The sequence below is a fragment of the Lepidothrix coronata genome, unplaced genomic scaffold (genome assembly GCF_001604755.1).
Source record: "Lepidothrix coronata isolate B3197 unplaced genomic scaffold, Lepidothrix_coronata-1.0 Scaffold21, whole genome shotgun sequence".
NCBI lineage: Eukaryota > Metazoa > Chordata > Aves > Passeriformes > Pipridae > Lepidothrix > Lepidothrix coronata.
Window position 1 is genome coordinate 4086588 of NW_016690201.1, and position 16739 is coordinate 4103326.

Below are 16739 nucleotides of genomic sequence, written 5' to 3' on the forward strand. Positions count from 1 at the left end.
ATTAAAATTGCTTTCTGCAACTCATTTTCCTTTTTAGGCCTCATTACCCTGTCAGTCTTATAAGTCTTTTAAAATGCACCTCAAGTTCTCTTTCTACTGAAGACAGGTGATACTTAGAAGAGTACCCTGGGCGAGCATTTATCATGTGATGTCGTGACTCAACCCGTAGCAATGTGAGGGCACCTGAGGCAATAGAGATGTAATCACATGAGGCGATGCAGTAATGCTTCTGGGTAGAAATATTTTTGTTTTCAGCTGAAAATGCTGGCAGATGTTTTTACAAAGCTTTTTTTTTTCTTCTTCTCAGAGAGCTGTTTCTTTTTGCAGTATTGGGATTTAATAAATAAGTAAATAAAACCAAACAACTGAAACACTTTGATACAGCAGTCATTGCACCTCCCTTGGTTTGCGTGTTCTGTGAAAACTTAAGGGTATGGGCAAATGTAAATGGTGTTGAAAGATGAATGAGGCTGTGGATTTCTGCCACAATAGCTGCTTGTGTACATGCTCTGCCCCACAGCAAATGTAAATCCCTGCTTTAAATAACTGCATTCCCATGGGATTTTAGGTAGTTGCTGTGGAAGAGCATCTAGAAGCTATTTTTGTAGCAGCTGTAGGAGTGAGGTGAATTTTGTAATGGATTTGGCAGTTTCAGTACATAGAGCATACTGAAATCATATACCTAGAACAAGTGAAAAAAATCTTACTTTCTATAACCTATAAAATTTGTGATAATGTCAAATTATCCGTAGTATTCCTCTCCTTAAAATACTGTTGTTTCCGTAGGTTATGACACATCTACGTGTGATATATGAACGTATGAACCAGTCTCTCTCCTTCCTCTACAACGTGCCTGCTGTGGCTGAGGAGATCCAGGATGAAGTCGGTATGCAAACTATTAATGTAGAATCAGGAATATGTTTCTGTGATGAGAAATTACCACCAAAAGCTAAAATACATCATCTCATTTTTCCTATTGATACACTGTCCCAGCTGAAAAATAGAGTAAATTTGCCAATGTTCTTATATTTTAGATTATATTATAATGAACATTTGGAATACAAATCCTGTGTAACACATGCAGTGGCGTCATCACATTGTTGTAAATGCCTTCCCTGAAATATGTTCATTGCCATTTGGAGCCTCCATGCTATAGGGATATAGCTCTTGACAATGAGATTTAGCAAATTCTTCCTGGGTTTGGATACTTAATTTACATGATAAGTGTTTACATCATTTGACGTAGATATTTTGGAAATCCTACATCTAAAAAATTAGTTGCAGACCCAAACACCCAAGAAAAGTGTACGTATCAACTTGACAGTAGCCTGATGGTCATGCATTTAGTTCTTGGTTAGTTGGGCAAATGGATATCTCATTTCCTCTCACATGTCCAGCACATGAGCTGGGCTGTGGATGAATCAAGTAGCAACAGTCCCATGCTTGCATCTTCCCTGAGTGCTGTCACTGCAGATAGCTGTGAGGGAGAGTGGCCCTTCCTTCCATCCAGGTCCACATTGCTAATGTGACTCTTCAGGAAAAATAACAGATGGTTAAAGGTAAAGGCCAGAGGTGGGACAGCCATTGTCTTTGGAACAGCTTTTTTCACAAGATGTGAATGGCAGTTAATGGATTAGTTTCACAAATAGCCAGCCTCAGCTGACTAAATAAATTATTGATTTCTTTAAAAACACAAGGGAGGGAGGCATGCCTCTGCAGTAAGGATTAGGATGCATTTAGGACACAGGGAGGGGATGGACAGGGAGTAGCAGTGGATTCATTTGCCCAAAGCATAAGTTAGGAAGGACATGTGCTTCTACTTGTGAGGTAGTTTGAGAGGGCTGGGGATGAGATCAGGAAGTTGTGGAAGGGATTGGGAGGAAACAAAAAGATAACTGGTTAGAAATTATCCTTCCCCATGTGTTTCCATGCTCCACAATTATGAAGGCACAATCAGCAGTCTTAGTCTGCGGGTGTAGAGTCATTTGGGGAGGAACAACATCTTATTGATCATTTGAAAGCATATTATTTCTGTAGCAAAGAAGATGTCAATACTATTAGGTCTTTGAGATGCTCAGTTTGTTTTCCTTTTGCACTGCTATCATTCCCTTCAGGTTTTTGCTTCAAATTTCAATTTATTCTATTCTTGGTAGTGTTAATACTTGTTGGTGAGGGCATTCTTCTAAATTTTCTTCTCCTTTCTAAATAAGGAAATAGAATGGGAATTTCAGAGTCTTTGAAGTGACATGAGAACAAAAGTCTATTAACTGCTGAGTGGTTTACAAAAATCTTGACTCCTAATCACAAATATGATACTAATTTTTTGGGGAAAAAAAAGAGCCTAAAATTAGTAGGATATTATTTCCTAATAAGATGAGAGCAGCTAAGAAGTCTCAAATAAAACATCTGTTACAGTCTCTTGAGTAGTTTTTCCCTACCTTGATTTTTTTTTTATGGTTTAGACTGTGCTAAAAACTATTCAAAGCATTGCAAAGGTTAAAGCAATGAAAATGAAGTTCTCACACTGGGAGTTACTAAGCAGCGCAAATTAAAGCACTATCAGATCTGGGTAAAATATCAGATCTGGGTAAAATATCAGATCTAGATAAAACAGTTCTCAGTTAAGAGAAAAAAGTGCAATGTCTTTTAGTATCAGCATTCTTCTCATAGGTAACATTGTCTGTATGCTTGGTTTTACATGCTGATGTTAATGGAAGTTTGTGGATGTCATTCCCATCTGTTAAAGGAGATACTATTCTTCTGCTTAGCAGAAGATTAGCCTGACTGGAATTCTTTTCTGAAATTATTGAGTTTCTGAGTCTCTGTACTCTTTCTAAACCCATGGAAAAGGACATCTATTACAGCTGAAGAATCTGTGAAGAAGTAAAATTCTAATACAATTGCACTTTGTAGCTTTCCCAAGAAATATTACAACTCTCATCAAAAAGACAAATGTTTCACTAAATACCTTTTGTTAGAACCATTGACTTAGAAATTCTGAGTCAGCAGAAAAGTTGAAAAATACCCTAGGTAAAAACATCTCACACACAGAGTGTCTGAATAATAAATTACGTGTAAGGAGACATGGTTGAAAATAGTTTTAGTTCATTTTTTTTGTGCATTATAGTTTCAGTTTCTAGTTCCACTCTTTACTGCAGAGTTCTTCATGAACAGTTTTCACCTTCAGGAATGAACAATCTTTGCTTTAGAAGGCAGAGCTCTGACAAGGGTAGTTTTATCCTAAATTGAACAAGTACTCTATGAGCAGGAAAATAAATGAGATCTAATTTGCTGTGAATTTATACCATGGGTTTAATTCCTCTTACATCTAATAAGGTGCTGGTTTTGACTAGATTTTTCTCATTGCCAGAGATAGTATGACCTGTTTTGCACAGTTTCTCCATAGCAGTCATTGAAAAATTTGAATCTCAGGTCTTGGAATTTATTTTTTTCTTTTTTTTTTTAGAAACTAAACTAGGAATACATGAAAATTTCCCTTATGTCTTACTGGTAGTCCGTTGCCAAAGGTTCATCCATAAGTAGTAGGTGGTGTTCTGTCACTGAAAGATAAATGTGCTTGAAGGTGCACACTTTTAACTCCTGTCTGCTCTATTTGAAGTCTTTCTGCTGAGCAATGAATTTGAATTGTATGAGGTAGGTTCTGGAGTTATTCCTGGGGCACAGAAGCTGTGTAGAGAATGTTTTCTTCAACAATCTGAAGATTTTTTTTGATTAATGCTTGGTGATCAGATGAATCACAGTCTAGCAGTTGGACATTTGAAGTTCCCTTTAGAAATACAGGCTATGTTTGAAGTTCCTGCCTCAAAAGACAGGTTTACAGCCATAGTTTTAAGGTGTAGAATCCAAAACATGAAATTCAGCTTCTGTGCTAAAAGCAGGCTTTTATGCCTTTTAAAACAGCCTTTTCTTGTTATTTCATAAATCCAGCAGAGATGGTGGCAGGAAGTCAGGGTAAAATTTGAGAGCTGTAGTCCTTATCTGCAGGTTTTCATCACCAGCTCACATCCACTGGCTTTAACAGTGAGTGTTGTGGTAGGAGTACATGGATACATGGAAAGACCCACAGCACTCCAAAGGGTAGAAAGAAGCACTGTAAGTGAAGATTTTCCTGCTAAGCATTTGACCAGTATGTAGTGTGCAAATGCCCCATTAGGGTGACAGGCTGGTATTGTAGCAGCAAATTCCAGATGTGTGAGGAAGGATACTGCTGGCTGTGTTTTATTCATGTTGGGGCAGGTCAGAAAGGGCCGGTATGAGAGTTGCAGAAGGAAGTCTGTCTACCATGACTGTTCTGACAAAGCCTGGAAAGCATAAGCAGGTCACTTGGGTAGGAGGCCATTTGGCATTCTGGCTGCAAGTGATTTCTCAAGGGACAGTGATGCAAATGTGCTAAAAACCAGGTCACTCTCAGCAACTGATGTAGTTCTTGGCATTAAGTGGGGCTTCTCACGAGCAGGAGTATGCCCCAGGAATAGGAGAGTGGCACAGAAAATCTGAGAAGATACATTTATTTGCACGCTGTAGGTATTTGCCTACCTAGGTATTTGTACTCACCTTTTCCATCTGGTAAATCTCATATACTGTTTAATATGTATAGAAGCCCAGAGAGAGCAATATCAGGCTTTAAGAGAAATCAGCAGGTCCTTTGAACACATCCTGCTTTAAATCCTTATTTGATTAGACTGCTTATCCATGTATGTAAAAGGCAATTTATTGCTGGGAGTGGCACAGCAGGCACAGCTTCTGAATCAGAAGCTACGTCAGAGCTTTGTGCATCAGCCACATGGGCAGGCAGTGAACTGAATTTTTAATTCTGTCTTTGCTGCTCATTTCCAAACTGATGTCCTCGGCTCCATCTTTTCTAGCCCACCACTGATAAAATATTCAGCACTGTATTATACCACAGCAGTATTTTACCTAAGATCAGAAATACTCAGTTATGAGCAATAAGTAAAAGAATATGATTTCTTCAGTCCCTTGGCAAATAAAATCAAGCTATTGTTATTTTATTATTCTGTTCCACTCTGCCTGTCTTGTTCTTCTGCAGCATGGTCTGGATGCCACACTAACATTACGTAGCTAGAAGAGAGGACAAACCCAGGCAGACCCCTGATCACTGCTTGCTTTCAGATTCATACAGTGTGCTGTGGGTCAAATATTTGTGTGCTCCAGCCTAGCATGACAAAATTTGAACAATTCATTTGAACAATACGTTCCTCTTGACATTTGCTTTACAACTTCCTATGAAGATTTTTGTAAGATGTCTGAAGACTTGCTTTCTTTTAACCCTTCCTCTTTAACCATCAGACCCCACTACCTGTCAGTGGAGGACCAAGTTAGCGCTGCCTCAGCTGGCTCTGGTCTTTCAGCATTTATTGGACTAATTGGTGATTTCCTTTTTCTAGCTGCTGATTCTGACCTGTAGTCCATCCACAGCCTTTCTGCATTTCTTGCCATGAGTTGAATGAGGATGCTGTTCTCCATTCATTCTCCTCCTTAAGAAGTTTGAGGGCATTAGTTGCTTGCTGCAGGCTAACAGTCCAAAACAACCACCACTGTGGCTTGAGGACTGATATTGCAAAACAGAAACAGGCCCTTGGGGGCTTTGCAAAAAGTAGTTCTGTGTCTGTCCTATTTGGTGCCATTTCTTTTGTGATTTGTTTTCCTCATCCTCTTCCTTAAAAACTACATTTTGAATATTTAATTAGTAATGTCTTTCAGACTGCAGTGGGACTTCTCAGTGCCTTGTTTTTCTGTAACTCAATTCCTTGTACTTTCTGTCTTGAGATTTAGCTGAAGGGAAGAATTCTACTTTAAAAACTATGTAAGATCTTGAAGCAATGCTTAGGATTTCTAAACCTTTATTTGAAGTTGGGTTGCCATACCAAGATATCAGAATAATAAAGGGAAGTTGACATACATTTAATGTGTCAATAGTTTGTTAAAAGGCTGTTAAAAGGTTTCCAAGGGTATTCAAATGAGATTGTACAGAATGGTATAGTTCATACCAAGTAAGAACAGTAATTACCTTATGATTCAATTAGACTAGAAAATTTTTGAAATTTCTTTTTGCTTGTGGAGTTCTAGCAGTTCTAGGCTACTTCATGGGACCCAGTTCTAGTGTTCCTCTTAGAGTAGAGGCAAAAGTCCTGGTAGCAGTTGATCATTGCAATAATGTCATGCATCAGTGTGGTTATAATGCCTTTTTTTTTTTCCAGTGAAGTAAAACAGTGTTGTTGAAGCATGGGTAGATGAATTAGCACTCTAGGATTTATGTGTAGTGGGACAGACCAAGTTCAGTGAACTGGCATAGAGAAAGATAAGGAATTGTCATCAGTGGTATTCTTCCTCAGAACAGTTGGGTTTTGCGCCAGTTGACAAATATGCTTAATCCAGCCAAGGTAAATCCAGTGTGCAGCTGCAGGAGTTACAGAAATCCATAATTTATACTTTCTGCCATTCTGGAGTTCAATGGAATTGTCATTTCTAAATTACCCCAGGCACTCAGCTAATACTGAGTAGGGGTGTTCAGTTTTGGGCACAGGGAGATGTCATCTTTGCCAAACTATAAGTATTGAATTTCCACCCTCATCTCTTTAAAACCAGCACATTTTTCCATGGCAGCAGGTCTTCCATTGAGATTTGTTGGGCACGTCTACACCACAAAGAAATTTCTCAATAAACAGTTTCTAGAAGTAGCACAGTTACGTGTAAGTCTTGCCAAAGGTTCTGTAAAACCTGCCTGCTAGTTCTCAAGAGGCCGTTTGGTGTGTCTGTGCTGTCATACAGGCTTCCCATTCCTGACATTCTGCTCTGCCCTCTGGGCCCATAAGGATAATGCAACTGGAATAAGCAGTCAAAAGCAGCCTTCAGAGAATGTGTATTTGCACAGGTACCCTGGAGTGACTTCAGCACTAACTATGCCTGTGCTTTCTCCCCGTAATTGGTTTGACATGTTTGTATGTATCCAGTAACCTTAGCTTTTCAAAGAAAAATTCGAATTTTCTGTGAAGTGGATATTTACCTTAAATGTTTTCCCTTGAAGGCCTATAGCATTCAGCTGAATACATGGTTTTTCAGGACTCTAGCAAAAAATATATTGCTGAGTCAGTGGTTAAAGATAGCAGAGTTCTCCCATATATGCAAATGAAATAGATTTTTATATGCTTGAATACTGACATATTGCTCAGGTAGATTGCTTGATGAGCAATTAAGACCTTCTCCACCCAAGGACGTTGGTTTTTAAAGCATTTGGCTCGTTCATATACATGTGTGTGTGTTTTGCTTTGTAAATTCTGTGCACTGTTCAGGAGCTTGGAAATGCTGCAGAATCTCAGTTACTTCTCCGGGTTGCAGACTCAGCTCTGTATGCTATTAAAATATGTCCTTTGCTGCAGCTTAGGAGAAAAGGAAAAAAAATCCGGGAAATAAAGCCAACATTTTCCTCTTTTAAGCATCTCTTATTTTCTGTCCAGAATATTTAACTGTCATAGAAAATTACGGAGAGAATTGTAGATGATTAAAATAGATATAAACGCACTTCACTGACACTGATGTTCTGAAATGCTTTCATTAGCAATGTACTATATCCTCCCCATCTTTTGTAGCTAAATGGTCTATTGTGTCCTGTCATGGGTGCTAATGTTCTTCAGAAAAGATTTGAATCCTGATTTTTGTGTGCACAAGCCCTCTTTCCATCTCATAAATATTGTGAACATGACTTCAGCCAGTAAAAGAGCCAGCTTCCTCCAGGGCTCACAGATACTGGGATAAGGATAAATGGCTTCACATGGCTTTGGTTTGGGGTGGCTTCTTCATCAGGGAAAGATGTGGGACATCTTGTTTTCTAGTTCAGAAATTTAATTGGAATAAAAAGATCTTATAAAGTTTATTAAGAGAATATTTTCCTCTGGTTTGAATAACACTGTTCTGTTTCACTTGCATCTCTAAGAAATCTGATCTCATGATCCAAGTGTTAGAACTGAAAACCAGCAACTTCTGATAATAATCATGGACTTTTAGTTTATAAATAAAGTGATTTTTAAATTTTCCAAGCACCTACTATTTCAGTGAGTATTTAAATCTTTCATTCATCCTTTAGCAGGGGAGGTTTAAAGATGTTACCTTGATTTTCTTTGGGAGCTGATGGACAGAGCACTCTGTCCTTCTTGGAGTCCTTGTTCTGTGTCCTTTCCATTACTCCAGCCTGAAGTATTTTTTCATAGACACTCCTCTTCAAATAGCAAGTTGTCATCCCCACTCCAGGTCACACAGGGAATTTATGACCACAAGACCACTCTGGGGACGCAGTGGCAGCCGGCTGAGACTGTGTCCATTTAAAAACTTGTTTTAATACCCCTCTGTGCAACCCATTTGTGCTGTTGAGTGATGGATTTTCTTTTCCCAGTTAACTTGTTTTGGAAACACAGTTGTGTCATTCTGTGTGATTCACTCTAAGATCCTAGCAGGAGGTGTTAGATTGTTAAAGAAGCAAAGTAATAATTTCAATTCTTACATGCCAGCAAATTGCAAGTGGTCCAGTGAGAACCAGTTACAGACTATCTGCAGAAGCTATGTGTTATAGCCTTACATATGATATATTACAGAGCTAATACGTCAGTCATCATCCCCAGAGAAGTCTCTGGAATTGTTACCCAGGGAAATTCAAACACTAAAGTCTGAACTGCATCTCTGTGGGCAGGTATACTGAGGGGGATGGCTAAATATGTCCCTGATATCAACGATGTACAAAGATCTGCTTTATTCAAGCATAGCTTTCTTTTCAGATGTGCAGAGTGGAAATTCGTGGGTGCTTATTATGGTCAGGAGTATCTGTGGTGTTCCTGCTAGGCAAGCTCTTACTATTGGGATAAAAAGGGAAAAGAATTACTGAGGATATGTGATTTTATAGAATGGCTGGATTGATGGAGATGGTGCAGTAATGTCCTGTCAGTCCCCGTGCACATGGGGTTACAAATGAAGCAATCTTTCATCAGTGCAGCTTTCTCCTGCCATGAGATTCTCATATACCCAGTTCAATGGAAAAATGCATTTTCCTGAATAATGCTACCTAGGTGGGATTCCAGTTCTTGCTCTGTTCTGCTTCTTTGTTTTAGATCGTGCATATGAAAACTGGCATAAAAGCCATCAGAATAGGTCACATCCCACTTCATAGATATATTTGTTAAATTTAATAAATGCATCTCTTTAGAATGCTCAGACAACCCAGGATACATTTGGCCTATAAAATGCTAAAACTGAGTTAACAAATAAACAAAATACATGTTATCTGGAGCAATTCGGTTTTGGTGAATTCTGATTCAAACTATTACAAATGAGTCAAATAAAAAAGTGTTGTCTTTTGACCAAGGGTATCAGGGGCAAGAAATTAAGGTTGAAGTTTTTATATTTTTATGGATTATTTAGTGATTCCTAAGATGCCTCTGAGTTCAGTACACATCAATAATTGCTGTGGCATTCATACACTCTGACCCTTGTTTGTGGAAAATGATGGCTAACTGACTTTTTTCAGGTGTTAGGAAGTGGTGGATTTTTAGGTTCTACTGCAGTTTTGAGTTTTATACTCAAAAGAAATATAGTAGTAATATTACTGTGTATTATAAGGTTGGCAAATAAATCTGATTATTTTATCAGTAAGACCAATAAATAATTTATAAGTAAATTAAGTAAATAATTATTTTCAGAAAATAAGACAACAAAATTCTGTAGCAGCGTTTCATATAAACGGTTTTTTGCAGAGCAGTTTCACTTATAAGCTACTTAAGATGGAAATGTAGTTGGCTTAAGATGGAAATGTAGTCTGAGGAAGAATAATGATTGCTGATTCATCTGGCAGAAATATCAATGACGATCAGTAGGGCTGTTTATTTGTTTTAATATAGAATCTTCAGCCTATTTTGAAGCACTTAATGATATGTTAATTTGGAATTAGATGTGGAGTTAAATTTAACTTGGAGAATTTGTCACAGTGCCTTACGTGGATCAGGATGATGACATACAATATGTGTTCTTGATTATGGTATAGTTTCAATTCAATTTTTTCCCCAAGTATTTTTTAATTTTTCCTTGTCTGCCTTGATACTGGGTTGTTGCCATGGCTTACTTGGAGGGGAGCTTTTTACATACTAGAACTGAGAGATCTCAATGTTGAAAACATTGGGCTCAGTGTACAAAATGTTTGATTCAGAATTTTTACACAGAAGAGTGCCATAACATGAAAGAAGGATTTCTCTACATTTAAATCCAGAGCTTTTAAGGATGTGAATTATTTTTCTGAGACAATATTATTAATTTAACCAAATTGAATGAGGGGACCACAGAAATGGATAAAAAGGCATGAATTTTTAAAGGAAAGAGCAAGGTCTTTAGTTTCTGTTTAATAACTCTCAAAGATGACACAAGCTTCTGGTTTTGGACTTATTTTATCCCACAAGCTTCCTTTAATACCCTCTGCTTTGAACTGAGGGGGAAATGCAATCATTAATCAGGTGACTGGCTGTGAAATACTAAAAAAATTATAAATGTGCACAGAGCTATAGCCATATATTGACATTAATTTGAGTTAATAACTAATTCATGTGGCTGTTAGGTAGCTAAGGGTCTGTAGTAATTACAGTGTTCTGTCACTGGAGGTAAAGAGTGTCATAGCAGCTGTCTTAGAAAATTAGACAAAATTTCATACCTTGAGTTTCATAGCAGGCTGTAAAAAGGGGGGAGGATGATTCTGGTTCTTCCTTGAAGAAGTGGTGTGGAAATTCTCATGAACCTCTGCTCAGAGGTCTCGATAATTGCATAGCCATGTACAAAACTAAATTTGCATTGAAGTCCATCTCTAATGAAAAAGGCATCTAGGTCGTATTGAAATTAATCATTACATGGTAATAGGTGTTTTTCTGAATTGGATCATCCAAGCTTTGGACACTGTTCACTGCCAGAAAACCTGTGATCAAACCTGCAAAAGGACAATTGCTCAGTATATAAGTTAAACATCTTTGAGGGTCTTTCTGTGATTTAAGACAAAAAGTGTCCAAGGCAAATTGAACTGAAACATTAATCCGTGTACCTGCTGACAGGGACTGAAACATTAATCCGTGTACCTGCTGACAGGGCAAGACTCAGTTGAGTTGTTTTAATTGATGTGATTCGGGAAACAGTGAAATCCACATACGCCAAAAGAAGAGAAGCAGCAAGAAATGGGAAAGAAATGGAAGTGTTCAAGTTGTGATTTTTTTGAAATATATTAGAAGCTTCTGTTCTTTTTAGTATGGTTTTAATTATTGCATCTATTCTTAAGTTGAGATGTGTGTTTTCTAAAGTTAGGTTCTTAGCCAACAAGGTATTGTCTAAAGCTATGGGATGACTATTCCCTTACTGATTTCTAGGAAAAATGTCAGGTCAACTGTTTCTTAAATGTTCCCTTTCTGAGAACTTGAAAAAGTCAAAGACTTTTCACCTTACTGAGAAAGATTTTCACACATGTTAAAAATTTCTGAAACGTGGAGGGCTGCTGCTGCTACTTGCTCTTGCCCTAGTGGTGATGTCACTAAAGGAGGGAAAACAAAAGCCATGAAATGCTGTTTTCCATGGTTCTTGATCTTTCTGTCTCCCTTTAACCTTGAGGGAGAGACACGTTGCGCTGTAAAAGTTTACAGATAAGAAAACCTGTGGCATGATTTCACAAGCTGGCCAGGAGGCAAAGCTTAAATCTGATAGGGTGGGCAGTGTGGATCTGAGCGTTGCAGGTTGGGCTCATTTCCAATATTTCACAGTAATGTTGCAGCATATCCCTCCTCTATCATCATCTTCAAAGTGTGCAGGCAACAAAGCCACTCTCACACCCTCCAGTAGGAAGGTCACTTTCAATGAAGTTCTCATCAGAGTTGCTCTCTAAATTATATTTGACTTGTACTATACAAATGAATTAGTTCAACGCTGAATACCACATAATTGTGTTTTGTGGCTTGGTAATGTTATAATTATGACACCTAGCAGTATGTAACATTAAGATCTTACAGTGCTTGATGTAGCAAGACATCTTAGAATAACAATATGCTTGAAATTCAGCAGAGCTTCACTCTGGAATAAGGCACAGAGGTCTTGTTTTCTTTTTTACCAGTTTTAAAGGAGTTCTGATTCATACAGCTGACAAGATGCAGACACTCAAAGTTAGTAAAAACCTGATAGCATTATCTCAGTGCAACTCCTTTAGAAGACAACGTGGCATACTGAATTAGCCTGTAAAGTAGGCACACAACTGAAAGCTGCAGCTAAACATGTTACCTCTTACCACACACACTGTAATAAACGTTTGTGTCAGTGTTCTTAGTGAATCCTAATTATGACATACAGCGTGTGCACGATTTCAGAGCCTTCAGGCTGGTGTCAGGCAACATGTGGGCCTATGCAAATGAAGCTATCACTAGGACTCAGACTTTCCAGTTTCTGCTGTTAGGAAGAACAGAGAGGTCGCTGACACTTTTTTATTTTGTCATTTTGAAAGGACATGCTAAAAAACAACTAACTTTGGGAAAACACATGATCAGCTCAGACTGAAGGGTCACTGATGATAAATATGAGACAATAAAACTCTTCATTTGTACCAGTTTATTTGAGCTGGTTTCCAAGCCCATCTTTGTTGCATCAGTATATGTTCTATCATGTAGATGGCATTTTACAAAAGGGGTTTTGTGTTGGGTCAAAACTATGGCATGTAATTTGGTGGTGTCCTAATTAGTCTTAATTAGAGGTGTTTTGGGTGCACTTTATTTCTAATCTGGTTTAAGACCTTAAATGGCTTTACAGAACTTCCAAAATTATAAGTGCTAATTTTAAAGCTGCTTTTCAAGTAAATTCAAAAGCCTTGCACATAATAGTGATTGCAGAGCTTTTCATCTGGTAGATGAGCTCCTTCAAAACACAACAAACAAATATTATAATTATTTTTGGAAATTTTAAATAATAAACTAGGAGCTAAATTAAAATTATGGTTTGAAAGTTAGTTGATGATTTGCTGGTGTTCCAGGGAAGCAAGCGACACTGTTCCACGTGAACTATCTATCATTATAGCTGTGCCAATGAAGGGCTGGGAAGTAGCCCCTGAGTCCAACATCGGAAACAACGTTGTGTGCCAGTAAAAAGTAGGCAAGGTCAGAGCATAACATGGTTTTTGCCACTCCAAGACTCCATCACCTCTGTTGGGATTTGTCGTGGTATCTTTTCTAGCACAGTGCTCTTTGCAGAGCTTTACAGATAGAAGTGTGGTCTTGGGCTGTTGTGGACAAATGGCTTCTAACAATCCAGCATCCACCAGAAGACTTTGTAATAAGTTTTATTTCTTTTCTTCAGCTCCTTCTTTGCTTTTGTGGGATTACACAATAGTCTTGATAAGGCTTGAAGGCAGTTGTAGTGGTATTATGTTTTATCCAGTTCCCCAAACATATTACACTTCAGTTTTTCTAAATGCTGTTGTTGAGTAGTATTGACCCATGGGGAAATGCCTGCAGTGAGCCCAAGAATGAGTGAAACTTGCTTACAGATCATGAGAAGTCCAAGAAGCGTTTTATTAAAGTACCAGAAATAAAGCCTGTCTCTCATCCTGAGAAAGAAAAGGTTTAGGTGCCTGAAGGAGAATTTGAGGTGTCTGGAGGAGAAGCAGCAATTGTGGATCCTCACACCAAATTCAAAGCTGGTGGGAGGTTTGAGGTCCCAGCTGAGCATGGGTTTTTCCCAAGGTCATGGATGCTTTTGAGCACATGTTCTCAGGGTCCAAAAAATTTGGACGTCCTCTTTATTCTTCTCAGTGGCAAGGCTTAGCAGAGCACTACAAGGAGATAATGAGGCGAGCAAGAAAACATTTATCATAGGAAGATTGTCATAGAATTTTTGTCCCATTGGTTTGATGGGAGATGAAATTTTGAGGAGCAGCCTAGAATCTCTCTATTTCCAGCAACTAATAATAAAATATTCTCCATACAAATAAAACCCCTGAAACAGTCTTGAACACACATCCTAGCCTTCAGCTGTGACTGTACTCCGGGCTTATTTAGAGAATTGTCTTTTGCAGGGTGGGGGAATTGAGTTGGTAGCTGTGAAGGAGGGAGGGAGAACTGTGTTGATGGGTAGCAGTGGCATTCCATGGCTTTCCTTTAGAGTAGCTGATGATTCAAGTAGCCATCAATACTCAGAACAAAATCAACACTGAAAAATTGATCTGGGGCTTTGCCAGCTAGTGTCAATAACTGGAAATCCTAAGGCAAACTTTTTTTAGCAGTTCAGAGATTGAAGCAATTGTTTGCAAATCATTTACTCAATGCAGACACAGCTGCCTCAGTGTGATGGACTCCGGCACAGTGTCTATGCCAGGCACTTCCAATTTCTCACTGTCATTCAGTGTCTGATTCATCCTGTCAGATGGGCTTGATTCATTTTGGCCATTGTTTCCCTGCTTGTAAAATGAATGTGATCATAATCTGCTGGTTGTAGTATCTGTCTGCCTCACTTGAGCTATTGTGCAGGTCAGTTCCTGTCCGTGCTCTGCGCCACAGCTGAGTGGGAAACAACGGAGCCTGCGAGCGCCGGGCAAGGACGTGCTCCCGCTTCAGAGCATTGAGAGAGACTTTGTGTGCAATCCCTCCCAGCCCCCAGGGGTTTGGATATAATCATGGGAGTTGGGTGCCCCTCTCTGTCAGCCTGGCAGGCCCAGCTGTGCCTGCACTGTGGCCTCCCTCGAGTGCTGTGCTAGCCCTGGTGCTGCTCCTCCGCTCCAGACCTCAGGTTCTTCCTTCCCCTCCATGCACCATTTGTCCCTGATGACACAGAATGCATCAGCAGCAGGGAATGGACAGAAATTGTGCAGGATTGGCACTGCCCAGGGCAAAGGGGTGATTGGGGCACAGCTCCCCCAGCATCACTCCCTGCCACTGCTGGGTGGGCTGCAGCTCTCTGCAGTGCCTCTTACCATCCTCTGGGAACAGGGAGGATGGTGGGAATGAGGGGAGCTGCACCCCAAAACTCTTCAGTTCCTGTTTTTCGTAAGGCTTGCAGGCAGTAAGATATAATACTGTGATAGTCTCTCCTGTGGTCCATGATGATATGGTATGACAGTGTGCTCAGCTGTGATCATCTGTGGCTCCCTGCAAGGCTCGTGGACACCAGACTTCTCCCTCAGGCCACTAACATCCAGCTCCTTTTTGTAAAGTCTCTTCATCCCTATCTAATGAAAATTCACACCTGTCATGTGTCTGCTCAGAATATCAAGGTGCTTCACATGTCTCTCCTCTGATACAAGGAGATGGTTTAATTTGAAAAAGGATTACTGTAAGTGCAGTGGGGAGACAAAAAATCAGATTTGCCTTCCATGCCGAAGATTTAGTAGGTATCTTATAAATTAACACTGTTTTCAATAAAATTAACATGAAGATAAAAACAATTCAGTATGATGTAGGCTTTCTATACTGTCTTAGTAAGTCATTCGAATGGACAAATTAAATCACAGAATTAAATTTTGTGTACACAGCAGGCTTACCTTGTGCTCAAGTAATTGCTGTTTAAACAGGAAATTTTGTTTTCAAAGATAATATTACAGTATTCAGAACATATCTGCCCCAGGGCTGAGGTTACAACTTTTTGTTTATTTTTGATGTTTTGAACTTAGTGTTGTAGAAATTGTGTGTCAGAGAGTTGCATCAGCTTTCTCAAGGTGGTCTTTAAGAGACATTGCAGAGCAGAGCCCCATTACATCATTGTTGATAAAGGCACTGAAGCAGTGCCAGCTCTATTGCTCATGCCTTGGTGAGGGCCCTTACTGAGGGCTGCTGCATGGTTACATTGTGCTTCTAAGGTGCTATGGCTTGGTGTAAAGTTAGGAGGAAAATAACGTTCAAAAGATTTTACTGAGGGGTCTAAAGCAAGAATGTGTATAGAAATTTACATTCTCTTCATCACTGATGCTGCTGGGAAATAAGTGAGCCCCTATAAGTGATGTTAAGGGCCCAGCAGTAGAAGTGATGATTCCTGTCCCTGGATTTCTACCTGGTTGAGATGTGGACATGAAGCAGTGACAGCTGGGGTCCTTAATGAAGCACTGGCAAACCAGTCTTAATAAAAGCTGTTGTATCATCCATCAGCTGCTGTGTGTGTGCTCATGTGCATAACCACTTGTTCCCTAGTAATGCAACCTTTACGGTCTCCTGTTATGAACTATTTAGCTCTTTGACACCTGCTTACTAATTACATTGGTGCCTTATTAGCAGTTACTTACCTCCTTTGCTGCAGTTGTTCACTTGAATGGGTTCTTGTACACCGAGTTCCCTCAAAGTACTTAAAAATAGTGTGTTTCTCCTGCAAAAACAAATGACAGTGAAGGAGGGGATGGAGAATAGAACTACACAATGGTTTGGGTTGGAGGAGACTTTTGAAGGTCCTCTAGTCCAGCCCCCTCTGCAGTGAGCAGGGACATCTTCAACTAGGTCAGGCTGCTCAGACTCCATCCAGCCTGGCCTTGAATATTTCCAGGAATGGGGCATCTACTACCACCCTCATTGCAAAAAACTTCCTTATATCTTGCCTAAATGGACCCTCCTTCAGTTTAAAAACACTACCCTTTGTCTTGTCACAAAAGTCCTGCTAAAAGGTTTGGCCCATCTTTCTTATATTTAACAAATTTAATATTTAAGTATTGAAAGGCCACAGTGAGTTTT

At 39.3% G+C, this 16739-nt stretch overlaps 1 protein-coding gene across 4 annotated transcripts in view; it reads left to right on the forward strand.

Moving 5' to 3' along the window:
* The window catches only part of APP (amyloid beta precursor protein), a 202576-nt gene that overhangs the window by 157165 nt on the left and 28672 nt on the right, over positions 1–16739 (forward strand). For all 4 annotated transcript variants that reach the window (XM_017807911.1, XM_017807912.1, XM_017807913.1 and 1 more), the window contains one exon: positions 787–886. In XM_017807911.1, the coding sequence (XP_017663400.1) occupies positions 787–886 (100 nt within the window). The remainder of the gene's footprint in view (positions 1–786; positions 887–16739) is intronic.